Source organism: Agelaius tricolor, unplaced genomic scaffold (genome assembly GCF_023055355.1).
Source record: "Agelaius tricolor isolate 1412-34295 unplaced genomic scaffold, bAgeTri1.0.p SCAF_1, whole genome shotgun sequence".
Taxonomy (NCBI): domain Eukaryota; kingdom Metazoa; phylum Chordata; class Aves; order Passeriformes; family Icteridae; genus Agelaius; species Agelaius tricolor.
In genome coordinates, this window is record NW_027269261.1 from 85,486,716 (window position 1) to 85,505,459 (window position 18,744).

The 18,744-nt window shown below is 39.2% G+C and overlaps 1 protein-coding gene across 1 annotated transcript in view; it reads right to left on the reverse strand.

Annotated features, from left to right (window-relative positions):
- Window positions 1–18,744, reverse strand: part of ERICH1 (glutamate rich 1) — a 66,442-nt gene that overhangs the window by 43,108 nt on the left and 4,590 nt on the right. Inside the window, exon 2 of the mRNA XM_071442051.1 lies at window positions 8,096–8,290. Coding sequence (XP_071298152.1) covers window positions 8,096–8,290 — 195 coding nt within the window. The remainder of the gene's footprint in view (window positions 1–8,095; window positions 8,291–18,744) is intronic.

The following is an 18,744-nucleotide window of genomic DNA, read 5'->3' on the forward strand; positions in this document are numbered from 1 at the left end:
TAAGCAGCAACTGTTGGAGAACATTGTGGGGAAGTAGTACAATACACTTATTCCAATCCTCTTTTTTATAATAGTGTTGGTCACAACATTATGCAGACAGCAGTACTGAATTTTTTGGTTGACCTTAATTTCTGATACTTTATTCAGTTATGTTTACACAAAATCAAGTCCACTATCCTTTGATATTCAAGCAAAGCATGTTTTCACTTAATTCCCAGGGTGTTATTTTTTAGAGCCTAGCCATATTACAGACAACTCTTCCCAGTTCTCAAGGTGTATACCACTTGTGCCCTGCAGCAGTTGAAACTCAAGCTAGTTCATAACTACTTCCCTTCTGACACTCCACATTCCCAGAAATTCTTCAGTTCATTGAAAAGAGAAAGTGTAGATTACAGAGGATACTAGACAAGAGCACTGAAAGAAGAAAATGAAATGAGAAAATCCTCAGAAGTACTCCCTCATAATGGTGTTTTCCTTCCACTTGTCAAAAACCAAAAACTTCAAAAGGAAACTGAGGTCAATAAACTGAGGCAGACATTTTTTGTCACAGAGAAAAAACTGATTAAGTACAAATCCTTCTTGCTCTTGTTCTCACTCATGATTTGGGGAAGATGCTTTTGCTTTTTACCTATGAACCATTAAAATATGTACATTTCGTTGGAAAAAGTAATGAAAACTAAGCATAAAACAAAGTGAGACTGAAGCATGGAAAAACCACTGATTGAGGAAAACAAGAAACAGAACACAGAATAGACGTGAATCTGACTACAAGCAGATTGTGGAATTAAAATTTTGCTGTTATCTGTTTTCTGAAAGTTGAATATAGGAGGTAATGATGAAACAAATTATACAGCTAAATGGTATATGTGTCCCATATATGCCCTGGTATATGACTATATGCAATATTTTGATTAGATGTTGAAGATTTCTAGCAGTATGAGCAGGAACATAAAGCTATCTTAATGTTATGCTAGTACCCAGCTCAATTACTTCTCCTGCTGCAGATCTTTTTTGTTTAACACACTTCTCAAAAGCCAAATATATCCCTGTTAATCAATCCTTAAAAAAAAAAAAAAAAAATGCAACAACATTAAATCTAAAAGGCCATGCCTAAGTTGCAATTATTTAATTATCCTCACTGATGAAGTCATTATGTCATTACTGGAACGTACCTGAAACAAGACCAGAAAATAAAGATATGTGCTCATAAGAGCAAAAGCATACAAAATTTAAAGTTTAAAAGCTTTTGCCCCTCTAAACTCACATTTTCTATTCCATAACTAGAAGTTATTGGTAACAGTCCCTTCTCATTTGTGTAAAAAACAATGCAAAGCACAAAATATTATAGAAAAGTATTTGCTCAGAAGATAGTTCAGTACCAAGCTCACATTATAAACATTTCCACTTTTCAAATTGTTAGAAGGTAGAGTTGATAGGAAACACAAGTAGAAAGTTAACTTGTGCAACAGCAGAAAATATGGGATTTGACTCTGAGTAACTATGATTTTGACAACAGCAGTGTAAGTGATAAACTCCCCAGTGTAAACTGGAGCAGGTTGTGTGAGACAACCTGCCCTGTCACCAATGCACTGAACATGATTTCAAACAAGGAGGTAAGGTGGACAGCAGGAATGCTAACACACAATTATTACACTGCAGCTTGATTCAATTTAGTACTATCAGCCATCTCTAGGTGAAACAAGGCTATTTTAGCAAGTTCTTCAACAAGCCATTTTTCTGTTTCCTTTACCATGATAATTAGTTTTCCTGCAGTTGACTAGTTTAGGTTTAGAGCTTGTTAACACTTAGAACTAAAGCTGGCATTTTCTCCTCTATGTAGGTGACTGCTACACACTGTTAGATGAGCTACTGACAGAGCTCAGTCAGTAGCTCACAGAAGCCTCACAGAGACCAGCAGCTCTCCCTATGACAGCTAAGCTGCTTGCAAGGAGCATGTAGAAGAGGAGAAGGAGTTAGTATATATACATAAGAACACTGGAAAAGGAAGGAATCTGTCAATCAGCAGCAAACAACCCCTCCAAAACCTAGAAAAGCATTGCTATAGGAACTGAAGACAACAAGAGAACTGTTTCTGTCACAAACTGAAGTTACAGATATTATACACACAGCCCACTCAGTCTGAACAGAGAGAAGGGTTTTTTCGTTTGGTTTTTTTGTTTTTGTTTTGTTTTTTTTTTTTTTTTTTTTTTTTTTTTTTTGTTTTTTGTTTTTTTTTGTTTTTTTTTTTTTTGGTGGGATTTGGATTGGTTGGGTTTTTTAGGCTGAGTTTTGGAATTTTTTTTCCCTTCTCCCCTAAACCCCAGATTTCTACGTTCCCCTAAAGCACTGCCTTGTAAAACTGGCTGGGCACCATTTTTACCAGAGCACCAGGGGCTGGTATCTTCAGTCAAAATATCTGTCCCATTTGCACAGCATAATAGCACTGTAATATACCATGCAATGAGAGAATTTTTAAACCCTTGAGAAAAGACTATAAGACTGTGTGACAACACTTTATTGTATAATAATTATAATCTCCATTGCTCTTTATCTTACTCACAATAGACAGATTTTCAAAGTAATTAACTAAAGCAAAGCTGAATTGTTTAACAAGTCTCTGAAGTTGTTTATTGCATTAAGTACTGCTAGAATTTAATTTCTCAACCATAAGCACTTCATCAATTTGATCAACTAAAAGGCAGGGCAGTTCATGCATATTTTTTAGACAAGTTTTGTCTCCTAGGCATTTCTGTCACTAGCCTAAGTTTTCTACAGTAAAATGGCTGTATGAGGAAGGACACAGTCCTGGTGTCCTAGCAATGATTTAAATGCAGTACACTGTCAGCATCAATAACTTCAGTGGAACAAATAAGGAGAACACAAAATAACCACACAGCTGTACTGAATTTTGACATGGATTCCTCACACAGGGTAACAGTGCTGGGATAGGTCACATTTGATAAGACATTCACGTTTTTATTTAATTAATAAGTAGTAAATTGTGTTTTGTCCATTTATATAGGATAACATGGATTCCAGCTTTTTTAGAAAACTAAAACCTATTACTAGCAACAGCTTAGTAACATTCCTCACTATTTCTTACTTAAATAAATGAAGGAGAAGGAAAGTTTAAGTTAAGTTATCTCCACAAGATCCAAAACTCTGGCTAGGCTCTCTGCATTTCAAATTCCTTTTTCAGGATTAGGGAAAAAGCAAAAATCAAAAGTGGCACAACACAATTTATACTGACATATATTTAACTTGAATGCAATTATCCTTCTTCAGCAACTCTGAAATGTTCATTTTTATAAGGAAGATGCTAAATACTGATCAGTAAATTCCAAGTCTTATAAAAAGTAGTTATAATTCTGACCAAGAAAAAGGTCAGAGACTAAGGAGGCCATTTCCTCGTACTAGGAAAGGCTGAGGGAGCCTCCAGAAAAGATGTCTGAGAGGGGACCTCATCAATGTGTGTCAGTATCTAAAGCATGGGGTGTCAAGAGAACATTTCCAGGCTCTTCTTGGTGGTGTCAAGCAATAGGACAAGAGGCAGTGGGCAGAAACTGATGCACAGGAAGTTCCACCTGAAGATGAGGAAGAGCTTCTTTACTGCGTGGGTAACCTGGCACTGGAACAGATTGCCCAGAGAGGCTGTGAAATCCTGTGCCATGTGCTCCAGGATGACCCTGCTTGCAGGGAGGTTGGACCAGATGACCCACTGTGGTCCCTTCCAACCTGACCCATTCTGTGCCAATTCTACAATTAGCAAATCTCTCGTTAGAAGCATGCATGCCACTTTTGAATATATACTACAAAGCTATTAGAAATAATTACTGAGGTTTTAAAATACCAAAAAAAAAAATAAAGAAATCACAGAACTGCAGACCTCATGACTTCACTATATTAATCTTGGTTGCAAGCAGACCTGGCCCTAACAAAGGTCAAAAACTAACAAAACCTTGGGACAGAATTTAGCCAAAGCCCATAACCATGTGGGCAATTCCTATTTTGAAATGCTCAGTCTTTTCCCAGATACTTTTCTTTCTTTGATATAGCAAGTTTTAAAGTATTTTTAAGGCAGCATATTCACAAAATATCTTTAGTTTATGGAAAATTTCTCTTATTATAGGAGCTTTCAACTCTCCATTTGCTCTCTTTTAATGCTTTGCCTTTCACAAGAATCAGGTTCACTACTGGCATGGAACTTTAAATTGGTTTAAGGTAATAAAGATGTAATCTAGACCCTCTTTAATTTTATGCTGAAGTAGGAAAAAAATATTTTATTACATCTTTTGAAATTAAGAATTATTGCTCTTGCAACGGCTGAATCAAGTTCCTCAAGGGAGGAAATATTTAGAAAGTCTTTTCTAATTGTTCTGGGGGATAGGAATTCCTACTTTGGTTACACTCATTTTCTGACTAAGTATTTTGGTACAAAAGGGAAAGAACTAGGACAACTAATATCCAAAGGGAAGGTATATCTTACTATCTATGCCCTAGAACTAAAATTCGGCACACAGGCAAGTGCTTTGTTTTGGTTTGGGTTTGTCATTTGTTTGGGTGGTAGAATTTTTGGTTGGCTGGTTTTTTTTTTTTTTCGGCGGGGGGAGTGTATTTGTCTGTGGTTTTTTTTTTTGTTTTGGTTGGTTTGTTTTTGTTTTTAAAAAATACAAAATTTCTCTTTTCAAGCAAAAAGATATGACTACTATTCTTCTGTGGGGTCCAGAAGAAGCATGACATCTCCACATGTTTTCTCCATGCCTAACAGAACTACCACCTTCCTGAAGAAAACACAAATACCATTCAGAAGGCCTCTCTACAGTTACAAAGGACAGTGTCCCTCAGAATTCGCCTTCTACCTCCAGTTATTCCTGGTCTTATTGTAAGCTTTGGTTCCAGAACTATGTGAGGAGCTTTATGGGATAACCCCTTCTGATACCAAACTGTTATTATCCAAAATTAAAATGAGAACCAATCATTAACATAGGTCCCGATGTTCCATCTTCTTAAGCATCTGAACTTCAATCTGATCTCAAAAAAGGCAAATATTGTATGTAAAGGCAAATATTTACAGGCTATAAAAGTATGATCTTAAAAGCCTGCATCTAGAAGGACAATAGAGATATGCCCATAAAATTTCAAGGCAATGCTGCAAACTGCATTCCAATGAAGATCAGAATCTCACAGGTGGAAGGTGGTGGGGCAGTTTAGCTCAGACAAATTGGTTATGGTATTTTCACAACCTGAGAGTAACTGTTAAAGGCAAATAAGGACCTTGTGATGAGTTTTACAGTAAAATCTGTTATTTAATGCTAGAAAATACTTAAGACTAAGTCAGTTTATTTTAAAAGAAATCCTCAACCTTTTATTGCTACTAAAAATGATCTAGTGTCATTTTGTAGGACTGAAACAATAAATTTTCAAACTAGGAAAGAGTTAGTATCTACAAAAAAACCAAATTCCTTATCTTCCACTGTTTCTTCCAATTATCATCTTTGACTACTGCTACTTAAATCATCAGCTGTCTTGTAGTTATGCCCATAATCTTTGGTCTGTAAGTAAGAAGTCACTTAAAACAGTTTATGATAAAAAAAATTCAATCAATGCTTTTATGTTTTTCTTTCACCAAGGCCACAGAGTTTATAGCTTAAACCTTATATCTATCTCTAAACATGTACTTTCAGTGTCCAATGCTATAAAATCATCACATGTAAATGCAAGACTTTGTTAAATTTAAATAAAATCACAACCAGAAAAGAATGGTTGTGTGCTGGTTTCCCAGATGGGTAATTGATTTATCTTTTTTTCTTATGATTTTATCACTTCAAGGCTTTTTTTTTTTTAAAGTACTTATATGTTGAACTTGAAACAAGGCAGAACCCTTTCTGTACTACTGTGGCATTTGCATGCCTTCAACAGATAACAAACTTAGTTATAGTTTGCTGTTAATTTCAAAAACAGCCTTGTTGCTCTGCTGTGAAAATCCTAAATATAAACCTGTTCTTTTTACTCCATGTTTCCTATCCCATAAGCTATATTTTCCCTGTATTAGGATACTGAATAAAAAGCCTTTCTTTCATTACACCTTGAAGAATATTGCAATAGGAATCAGGTATAAACAAATCAGAGGAGTTATAAATCACAAGGTAAAATAAATTCTCCCTCTCACCTCCAATTTCAGTGGGAGTTTTGCCCTAATTTATAAGGAATGGTATAGATTCACTACAAACAACAACAGTTTTAGCTTAAGAAATTACTCCATAGTTGGGTATAATTAGCACACCTTCATCATAGAGCAAATAAATAGCCTGTTACTTGTTTTGAAAGGACCATTAGTTACCAATGCTATCACATATCATTGTACAGAATAAGTTTAATGCTTTATCAACCTTTTGAAAATATGCTTTTCATTATTGACTACACAAAAGAAGTACCACAAGTACTAATCTTGAAAACCAAATTGAGTATAAAACATATAGAACTACAGAAGTTGAAATTTCCATGCAACCTTGTATTACAGTAATGGTGTGCTGGTTTTGGCTGGAGTAAGTTTTCTTCCCAGTGGCTGGTACAGGGCTGTGTTCTGGATTTGTGCTGAACACAGGGTTGATGATACAGAGATGATTTTGTTATTGCTGAGCAGGGCTTGCACCTGTTTGTACTGCCTTGATAATACAGAGGTGATTTTGTTATTGCTGAGCAGGCCTTTCCTCCTGTTTGTACTGTCACTCTGGTGAAGAACTTGGGGGTGAGTGGAAGGAGACACAGCTGGGACGGGTGACCCAAACTGACCAGAAGGGTATTTCAGACCAAGTGATGCACACACTGACACATAGAGTTGACATACTGGCTTGACCTCAGACCTGCCTTGTCACTATTAACTTGCTTGGTGTCAATGGACTGTTGGTTGAACCTGGTTACTGTGAACAGACCTTCTGCTTCTCTGCCAGGCACTGTGGCACTGCTTCCACAGTGATGACACAGCTCCTGTGCCTACCTTGTCCCAGCTAGCCTTCCTTCACCTTCCCTTTGCTGCTCTCCCAGACACATCCGAGCTCTGTCAGGCCTCCTGCCACACTTGCTTCATTTTCTGCATGTCAAAATAAGCCATTCTTGTGCTTTGAGAGGTTATTCTTGAAACAGCTATTCAGAGCTCCTTTGCAATTCAGACTAATCCTCTCCTCAATCCTACCAAGCCGATCCCTGAACAAGACAAACATCTGTTATTATGTAGCACACAGTTCTAACCCTACTCATCATTCTGCTCACTTCTTTCTGGACATTACTCTCCTGCCCCAGACCACATCTACAACCAGTTCTTCCCTGTGAGCAAGTAAGGATAGCTGCCATCTCCCCCAGAGGAAGTTTTTTATGCTCTTGTGAAACATACCCTTCTATTTCAAGACAGTTTAACAGCCTTATAGTTATGGCAAAATCTGGTTTTAGGTGAATACAAAGCAGTTCACTTTCATTCTATACTTGTGCAGAGCCTTTTACCCACAAGTAATACCACAGCTACCTCATTTTCCAGCTCCATCTTTTGGCATGCCATTCACATTCTACAACTTATTTGAAAAAAAACAAGGACTTTTACTTATCTGTTCAAATATTCACGTGCCATGTTCATTGTATAAACACACACAACATAATGCTCTTTTCCAAGGGACTAATATGGTCTCTGAATTAATATTTGCCTTCCAATGGATCTGCATTCCCCATGGGGTTTCTGTTGCAGCATGAGAGCAGGATCATTTATTCCCACCTATCTCCATGTGCATCTCTAACAGCTGAGCAGAGCTATACCGGTAGAAGTAATTTTATCACTATTTAAGAGACATTATATTAAAGACAGTTACAGCTTACACTGAACTTTCATATTTGCTTTTGCTAAATGCTGCATCCAAGCATATACACCAAGAATATTTCTTGACTTTCACAGGACCTCAAGTGTTCCAGGTATTAAGTACCACTAGCCCTAGTACTCAAATTCATCTGCTGGTAGCAGTAGATGAAAAAAAAAACATACTATACAGTTCTGAAATAAAGCAGCTATATTGAAAAGCATATTATCAGAAAAATGACAACACAGTCTCACCTTGAAATGATTCGCAGGGTGTATTAGTTGATGTGCTAGCATCTGCTGATGAAATCTGGACATTATCCAAATTCTTTTCTTTAGATTTTGAGCGAGGATTTTCAAGAACCACCTCCTTTTCTCTACTTGAAGTCTGAACAAGAGAAGATGATGAAGTTTCACCATAGAGCCGTTTCAGTAATTTTGCCAAGAACACTGCAGGGTAAGAAAACTTTTTTTAATACAAAGAAATGCAGTGTTTTAAAAATATTTTAAGACTTCAGAAATCCCAGCAACTAACTGATATAAGACAGTTTCCCTCATGTTCCATGGAAGTCTGTTTTGAGTAGTCTCTACCTCTCACAGGTGAAACTGAAAATAAATATATTTAAGTCCAAAACTTGAATTAGAAAAACAGTTTTAAAACACCAGAGTTCATTAGCAAGGTTACATTTGAAGTCTTCTATTTGACTACATTTTGGCAGTAAATTAACAGTACATTCACAAACTAAACACACATTAATTTTTAAAACAAGAATCTTTCCATGCAAGTGTCATAAGGCTGCTCAAAATGCAGGTCTCTTCTGGCACAGAAGCACTGCAATTGAATTACTCATTAAAATCAGTAAGCTACAACGATTTAATCACACAGAAACACCAGAAGTAGACAGCAGCAGAAACACATGGTAACCAGTTATTTCTACAGAATAATCAGTATTCTTATACGCCTCTTCTTCTTATGGGCCCATTTCTGACGACACTGACAATCTGCTAAGAGTTAGTCAAATGCAAGTATCATTTGATTAAAGAAATATATGCAAATAATCTACTCATTAACAAAACCATTACCTTTGTATATATACATGTACACTTCAATAACTTAAAAAGACATACTAAAGTATAAAGTATTACTATAGGTTTTTATCTGTTGCAAAGCAACATCTCTAGTTTCATGAATTCTATGTGGTCAAGGGGATATGGCAGTATGTGGGGGTGGGAAAAAAGACATCTGGAGAAAAATGTTATCTAAACTGCCACCTCAGATTTAATATACATTCTGTGGACACTACACAAGCAACCTGCTGCAAATTCATAATAAAATAATTCTGCCAAGAGAAAAGAACTTAAATTGTCGTAAGAAGAATGCATCCCACTGATGCTTAGCAGAAAAACACTTTATAGTCACATAACTTTTCAATAAATTACTTCACAACTTAAAAAAAACTCTTCATCCTTGAACCACCAGTCCTTGATAGACAAACTGGACCTCCAGTGTACCTTGGCAACTATGCTTTCTCATGTAAATGCTTAATCACATGAGAGAATGCTTTGCTATGGGCTATGATTACAGTTTCCAGATAGACAGACATGAACAAGGGACTGTGCATTTTCGTAAGGTTCCCTTGCCGGGTTAGTCTACAGCCAGAAAGACAAAAATCCACAATTAGCCTCCTCTGCTAAAGAAAGTAGATGGAAATATCCAGCGTAATGAGACAAAGTTAACTGCCTTTTGCAGATCTCTGACTCTTAAGCAAGTTATCCAAGAGGTTTATCCTGAATCCTTTCCCCAAGTGCTGCTGCTAACACTACAGCATTTTAATAAACTACAGTACAGCCATTACTAAATGTCATGGTTTAATGCCAGTAGGCAACCCAGCTGCTGGTTCACTTTCCCCCACATGGAATGGGGGAAAGAACCAGAAAGATAGGATTGAGACCATTCATGGGTTGATGTAAAGACAGTTTAACAGGTAAAGCAAAAGTCATGCACACAAGCAAAGCATGGAATCCATTCATCACTTCCCATGGGCAGGCAGTGTTCAGCGATCCCCAGAAAAGCAGGGCTCCATCACATACAATGCTGACTTGGGAAGACAAACGTGCCCCACTTCCTCCCAGCTCTGTATGCTGAGTATGGCACCATATGGTGGGGGACACCCCTTGGGTCAGCTGGGGTGAGTTGTCCCAGCTGTGTCCCCTCCCAATTCCTTGTGCACTCCCAGCCTCCTCGCTGGTGGGGTGGGGTGAGGAGCAGAAAAGACCTCGACTCCATGTAAGCACTGCTTAACAACAACAAAAAGATCCCTGAGTCATCAACATTATTTTCACCACAAATACAGAAAACACATCACCACAGGAGCTGTTATGAAGAAAATTAACTCTAGCACATCCACAACCAGTACACACATTAACATTCAAGCACTTGTACTGAGGGAACTGTTCTTCCAAAGCAAATGATCATCGACATACTGATAAATCTAAATATGCAAATACATCTCCAAATCTGCTGAGAAGAGCAGCCTCCTCATAACTACGCTGTATTTTATGCTCTCCACCTTGAAATGTGATTTCCGTAGTCATCTCTCCCCCCAAATTACATCACCTTTTCCTTTCCATTTTTAAAATTGAGGGACTCTATTCATACACACAATAGCATTACTTCAGAAAGCAAGACGAGACGTGCTGTGATACATTCATTCCTTCTAACTCCCATGGGAAGCTCTCCCCATCTTTAATACCTTTATTGAGAAAGCAAGCTGATAGAATGTCTGCCTTGGAGGGTATAAATACTGAGGAGGTTATTCTTTGATAAAAATCTCTTTCGCTAAGAAAGAAGTATCTAGATCAGGAACAGTGACAGATTCACCAAAGCAACATCCACTTGGCTGGAGTTTTCAGCAGACACTGGAGGAAGCAGTAAGGTGTGGAGAGAGGGAGCTCTTTACTGCCTGCAAAGTTTTCACATCTGTGTCAGAGCATCTCAGCACTGACACAGGTCATCTCTTAAGATAACTAGCAATTTCCAATAACCATAACAAAATAGAAGCGACAAGTGTTGACACACAGATGTTACAAGGTCCTTACTTGAAACCTGATGTATTTCAAGCCTTCTGAAGACAGCGGGAAGCAATGAATCCCAGCAGTTCACCTACCTCAGGTCAATGAACAATCACAGAATCAGGTGAGTGGAAAGGGACCCACAAGGACCACTGAGTCCAACTCCTGTCCCTGAACAGCACCATCCCCAAGTGTCACATCATGTGCCCAAGAGCTTTGTCTAAACAATTCTTGAGCTCTGTCAGACTTGGTGCTGTGACTGCTTCCCTGGGAAGCCTGCTCCAGTGCCCAAACACCCTCTGCGTGAAGAACCTTTTCCTGATATCCAACCTAAACCTCCCCTGACACAACTTCAGGCCATTCCCTTGAGTCCTGTCACTGGGCACCACAGAGATCAGGGTCTGCCCCTCGTCTTCCCCTCACAAGGAAGCTGTAACTGCAATGAAGTTCCCCTTCAGAGTTCGCCAGGCTGAACAGACCAAGAACCCTCAGCTGCTCCTCGTATGGCTTCCATGGCTTCCCCTCAAGGTCCTTCACCAACTTTGTAGGTCTCTTTTGATTGCTGTCTATAGGTTAGTATCTTTCTTACATTGTGGTGTCCAAAACTGCCCCCAGCACTCAAGGTGAGGCTGCCCCAGCTCAGAGCAGGACAATCCCCTCCCTTGCCTGGCTGGTGATGCTGTCCCTGATGCCCCCCAGGACAGGGCTGACCCTCCTGGCTGCCAGGGCACTGCTGGCTCATGTTCAGCTTGTCACTGACCAGGACCCCCAGGTCCCTTTCCATGGCACTGCTTTCTAGAATCTCTCTCCCCAGCCTGTCTGTACAGCCAGGGCTGCCCCATGCCAGGTGCAGAATCCAGCACTTGCTGAACTTCCTGTGGTTGGTGATTGCTCGCCCCTCGGATCTGTTGAGGTCTCTCTGCCTGGCCTCCCTGCCCTAGAGGGAGTCAACAGCTCCTCCCAGTTCTGTATTGTCTGCAGATTTGGTTAGTATGCCTAGGATCGCCAGAAAGTGCTGAAAGAACTGACTTATTTTGAACTGTTTGGAATCCTAAGTATATTCTAGTCTGAATAAAAAAGAAAATAAAAATCTGCCTGCAGCCCAAAACCTGAACAAAGTGGTCCTCAGTATAAGTGAACAAAGAAATTAGGCTCTGAGGAATACCCATTCTGCTATCCTCAGCAGCTTTACATACTCCAAAGCAGCACTCTGCTTTGCAATTAACAGTCTCAGAACTGAGCTACCAAAACATTTTTCAGATGACAAAGGAAGCTCTTTCCAGAGGGTTTTATTGCTGCAATTACTTGAAAAAAAAGGTATTGTGTGATATCCACAAGCATTGGCTCAATCACAGGAGAATGGTCTTGCCTGATACTAAGGAGCAGTTCTTGCCTATTGAAAACCTCTCCTTAACCTGGTGTCTCTGGTACTGTTCAGCATCAGAGATCAGTCCATTTGGTAAGAACTGCTCAGACCCTTAAAATAACTACCCCTTAACAGAATATTAGCAATAAAGGAAATTCAAGCAAAAAATATCTACTTCCAGAAATGTATCTTACCTAGTAGAGTTTCAAAATGGAGTAAGCTTACTCTCATCATAGCCATGGCATAGTCAACTTAATAACCATATGGTTATTTCTTAACAATGTTTTCCTGTCAACATAACTGATGGAGGAACTGTACAGGTTCGTGTAGTCTTTTGATTCTGATTGGGCAACACTTGACTTTCCAGGGACTCCTCAGTGACAAAAAGGAGCCAGTATTTTTAGACATGAGAACAAGCTGCAGTAGGTACCAAACAAGTTCCATGGCTAATTCTTGACAACTCATGTCTGGAAGAGTGAAGTACAAATACATCAGAAAACTGAAAAAGCACCAGGTGTCTACAGTTTGACATCACATAAAGAAAGCAAAGTGTAACTCCAAGAAATACAATGCAGAAGACATGCTGGCTACTGATACAAATTGTCAACATCCATGACCTTTCTACTACTAATTTTTCAAGAAGAATAAGGAGTCTCCTTCAAATAAATGCATTTTTGACAGCTATGTATTAAATTGACACCTTGACTGAATTAATATTACACACAGAACCAGACTATCCACAAACACACTGAAATAGCACTGCAGATTTATGAATATTCTGGGGTTGGCAACAGGACTTACCATGACTCAAAACTCAGTTAGGACTAGACTGCAACAAAAGCACGCTGAAGAACTAAACACATTAAGTTCGGAACAACATCAGAAACGTTCCTGTGCAGCAAGAGCTTCCTCAAAAACATTTCTGTGGAGAATGCTTGCCACATACTTTTGGCTACTTGCCATCCATACTGTAAGTACCCCCACCACATTTCTCATTTGGTTGCCTCCTGCCTACTTCAGTGGAAGTTGGGCAGCAAGAACAAAGTAAAATGGCATTGGGAGCACTGAACTCTGTGAAGCTTGCAAGTTGCCCTACTTGGTCTCTTTGTCTCTCCTACAAACAGAAGCTTTCCAAAAATGGAAGAATCAGGAACTTCTTCTAAAACCATCCCATGTGCAAGATGTGCTAATATGCTATTTCTGCTACAGCAGAAGGAAAGATAGTACAGCAGAATGGAAAAGGACGGAAAGAGCAGACAGAATGAAAATCCTCATGCAGAACATATGGACAAGGCTTCATTAAATCTTCAGTTCCTCTCTGTTAGTGAAGAATTGCTCTCCAATATTCAAATGGATTTAAATCCTTGAAGTCACTTTTATCATGCAAGTACCACATCTCCTATGAAGGGCACAACAGGACAGTTACTTTATAACATGATCATAAAAATCACAGAACTGTTAAGGCTGGAAGGGACCTCCACACATCACCCAGTCTAATCCAAAAGTTCAGAACAGGATAAACAAAAGCAAATTGTGGAGGGCCTTGCCTAGCAGGATATAACAATCCCATTGCATGGATCATCTCCTCTTCCCTAATGATACCTGGACACTCTTGATCAGATATCTTCAAGGAAACCACCTGGATAAGAGTTACTCTGGAAAAAGAGATGACTGTGTTTATCAGGACAAGCATTTTAGAAGACTGCTACAGACAGAAAATGTTAGCTAGACTGCTATCCCTACCAGCTAGCAGGTAGAAGACTGATTATACCTTCAGGCCAGGAATCATTCATTCCTTTAAATGATGCCCCACAAAGTTTACTTTTCCTTTAACCATACAGGATAGTTTCATAGTTTGATTCTTCTGGATCCTTTCTGAAAGAGTTGCTCAGCTGGCCAAACTGATGAACAAAGGTCTTTCCTCTGTGTTTATTTGGCTTAACACAGCGATTCTTGGGTCATGGCTCTGCAAGCCTCACAAAGACAAAGGCATTCAGTTTGTATTTCAGCCACCAGGGCAAAATTTAGTCTGAAGTTATGATGCCTGATGGCATGCAAGGTACCCTGTTTTGCCTGCAGATTAAACACTGCTCCAGAGACCTCAATGTCCACAAGACACCAGTTCTGCCAATGAGCTCTGAGTGCCCAAGATGTACTTGGTAGAGATGACTGTGCACTGAGTACAGGCCCCTGTTAAACAGAAATCAATACACAGAACCTCCAAGGATAACTAAATTTATTAACCTTGACCTTAACTTCCCAATACAAGCAAAAGACACACACACCCACACACACTGACCTTGGAAAAAACAAAACCTCCAGTCATCAAGCCCCACAGCCAAAACAGCCCACACAAAACAAAAAGGAATCAGCTGAAAGCTCAAAGACCCCAAACCATTGCTAGAAATGGCAGAGACCAAAGGCTTGAATTAAGTCAAGAGAGCTTGTGTGTGTGCACATCATATTCTAGTCCTGAGGGAAATGAATAGCTAAGGAAGAAAGAGAGTAATTAACCACTACAAAACATTCCATGGCAGCTGAAGAGGGTATCATTTCCCCACCCCCACTCATTTTTACCAAAAAAATTAGAGCCATGCAGGGATATGGGAAAAAGAACAATGCAGTGACACGCAATTACATTCTGTGTAGCTTGACAGTTCAGATCATCTAAAGGTGTATCTAACATCTAAGATGCGATGCTCTTTTTCAGCTCAGGAGAAAGCAAGAAAATCACATTTTCTGTTTCTATCAGCAAGGTCAGTTTTGCCAAGAGTGACATATTTCCATTTCACCATGGACAGTGCACGCACACCAAAGCAAAGCACTGTAGTGGTATCATGGGAATAACAGAATTCATCTTTCCAACTGGGGAAAAAAATAGTGGAATATGTGGAATCCTAGCTGTGATCAAAGTACAGTTTTACATACACAGGAATGGGTACAGTATTTTGCTTTGTGTTCCCAGTCTGCAAGCAGTCCTCATCCTGCAGGCGAAGCTATGGTAACAGGCTCTTACAACAGCAGCTAAAGGATAAAAAAAGGATAAAAAATCAAGGACTGCAAGATTTGCAGCAGAAAATTCAGGCTGAAGCTGACTGTCTCTTTCAAGAGGCACTTCTAGACAAACATAGAAGCTAACAGTTTACAAGATCTTGTGTTTAGTCAAAGAGGAGGCCATTCTGCAGATCATCAACTACAACTTCAGTCTCTACACTTCACATAAAATACATCTATCTACAAATATATAGTCCTTTCTTCCAAACAGCACTGCTATTTTATGACATGCTTTCTTGAGGAAGACACCAAGTAATTTTTCAGCTTCATATTTCAAGATAGAATTCACTTGCATCTTAACACCAGAAAATGTACTACTCCATCGTGGCTGAATGACTGGGAGAAGTACTTTTACACACCTACCTACACTGAGACCCAAAAACTTGCACCTCAATACTTTTAATATACTTCAAAAGACTCTAGAGGAACTCCATAATTCATATCAGGGTTTTTTCTAGTGCCTTATCACCTTTGGCATAAGACCCATACACACAGACCACGTTTGCTATTTAGATTTTAAAAACTTGACTGTTTTCAGCACTTTTTCTTCCTCTCCTTACTAGGTTAAAGAATCCTACATTATATAGGAAAATGTTTCCCACTGGAGATTTCCCTACAGGTTAGAAACCTTGATTCTGAAGTCTCTTTTGGCCTGGAAAGCAGTCTCAGCCTCACACACATAACCTTTAACTACCTGCCTTTGTCAAGAGAGCTCTTTTTTTGAACAAATGTTGTTCATCCCATTTCTCCCATAAGCTATGACATTGCTTGGTTGTTGTGAGGTTTTCCTGGCTTTGCCTTTTGAACTCCAAAGTTGAGACTGAGTAGAAACACCATGGTGAAATGCTGGTATCACAAGCTGATTATTTTAAACTTCACTAGCTCCTTAGACAATCTTTTAGTTTTACAAGACTCAAAAAACTTTAGTGACATATTAAAGGGAAAAATTTGTACAGTTCTTCACAGGATGTCTACACAAGGTGGGAATGGTCCTCTTTACAAGTATACAATTGGTCTCATTTACATTACACATAACAGATCAAAACCACATAACAAATTAAAACCGTAACAGATGGTTTTAACACCTAAAGCTATTATTACATATTTAATGGTGAAATGCACCCACACGTGCTATTTGGGAATGAAACAATGGAAGGATTTAGTTGTATCCAAGGTCCAATAATTCTGTGCTTGAACTACTAGCTATCAGCTGCATCTCAGTATGGTTGTTAACCAAAAGGTTACAGGGAGCTGCATAAGAAACAGATACTATCATTTTATATCTAGTGTGTAATAGTAACTCCACAACATCAACCTTTGTCTCAAGACCACTAACGTATTTCTCACTGAAACAGCATCTATTAGTCTTCAACATCCCATGAGCTAAAAAAATCAGATGCTAATTGCCCAAATTTTACACCTGTCATATTCTTTATTACAGGTTCGAAAACCACAGTGGGAAAAAAAATCCATTTTTGTGCTCTAAAGTAGTAGTTGATAAAATATGTCTCCATTTATCTTTTTATTTAGCATTACTTTTTATAGCACATGGAAACTCACTTTGTTATCTAAAACTCGGTAATATAGAATTCTCCTGCCTGTGAGATAAATAAGCTGCAGCTGTTCAAAAGTTAAGTATATGGCACATATCAGGAAGATTGAAAGGTAGGAGAGGAAAAGAATATAGTGGTTAAACACCCCATATCTATCTATGTATTCACCTAAATTAAGCAGTTATTACAAAGAGAGATTGACCTGTGAGCCTCCAGACCAACGCAGTTCATAGCAATTGCAGATACAAACCAGTAACTTATTGCTAGAAAAAGCCAACATTTATTTTCTCTTCTTAGCTTAAAAGAAACTTATTCAGCTAGACCAAGCACAGGCCCTGTCACATTGCAGTTTCAAATCAGTAAGACTGGTGTTAGATCTGTCAGCAAATTCTACATGAGCGTGTAGTTCAACAAGAATCTGACTAATAGATCGTGCTATCCTGTCTCAACAAAGGTTTTAGAGATCTGTCAGTAGGCCACCTTAATTGCAGCCACAAGCTCCTAGACATCAAATAAACCTGACATGACAAAGATGATAAGAAGCTACCTTAATTGCAGCCACAAGATCCTAGACATCTATTAAACTTGACATGACCAAGATGATATGAAGTTCACAATGAGAACACCAGGATTTTAGGAACAGTTTTGCTGTTCCTAAGAACCTCATCTGCCTTGTAGTGATACCCTGCAAAATGTGTATTGCTACTGCACTCCTGGGAAAACAGAGCATCTTCACCATGGTTTCAATTTGTGCATACTATCCATCTTCTACAAAACTAAGAAATATGTTTCTCATACTGCACCATCATCTTTTTCTTACTTGGCACAATCAAACACACTTCACTGAAAACATCTAAAGATATCTCATACCCCCTTACCAAAGCTCAATTTTGGTGTCTATTATTATTATTATTAATAATGATAATTCTGGCCACTGAGTTGAGCCAACTGTAAACTACAGCTGCACAAGACTGTCAGCAGTGCCCTGGCAGCCAGGAGGGCCCACTGTGTTCTAGAGAGCATCAGGCATAGCTGGGCAAGGGAAGAGATTGTCCCACTCTGTGCTGCTGCAGCCCCATCTCAAATCCTGTGTGCTGTTTTGAGTGTTACAATGTAAGAAATATCCAAAGCAGTCAGAGAGCACCCAAAAGAGACCTACAAAGATGGTGATGGGCCTTGAGGGGAAGCTGCGTGAGGAGGGGCTGAGGGCACTTGGTCTGTTCAGCCTGGAGGAGACTGAGGGGAAACCTCACTGCAGCTACAACTGACTGTGAGGGGAAGAGGAGGGGCAGACCCTGATCTCTGCCCTGTGGTCACCACTGACGGGACCCAAGGGAATGGCTCTAAAGCTCAGGGGAGGTTTAGGTTGGATATCAGGGAAATGTTCTTCACCCAGAGGGTGTTTGGGCACTGGAACAGGTTTCCCAGGGAAGTGGTCACAGCACTAAGCCTGACAGAGCTCAAGAAGCATTTGGACAATGCTCTTGGGCACATGGTGGGATTCTTGGAGATGGTGCTGTGCAAGGACAGGAACTGGACTCCTATGAGTCTCTATGAGACTGTTTTCCTCTCTTTTCTGGACAGATTTGGGAGAGGGAAGGGGGAAGGCTCTGCACTTATAACATCACTGCTCAGAGACCAATCTGAGGCCAACACAGGTGTAAAGTTTCAGAAAGTTTAAATCTTACTTCACCCTAAATCTGGATGCAAAGAGCATATGGCTAGAAGTGAAGATTGAACTATGCCACACATTGGCTTAAGTTAAATGTTTTGGTAAATGATAGTAGCAATATGGAAAAAAGACATCAAAATAGCTGAAAACAGTAAAAATCAAAAAGCAAAACACAAAAAACCCACAA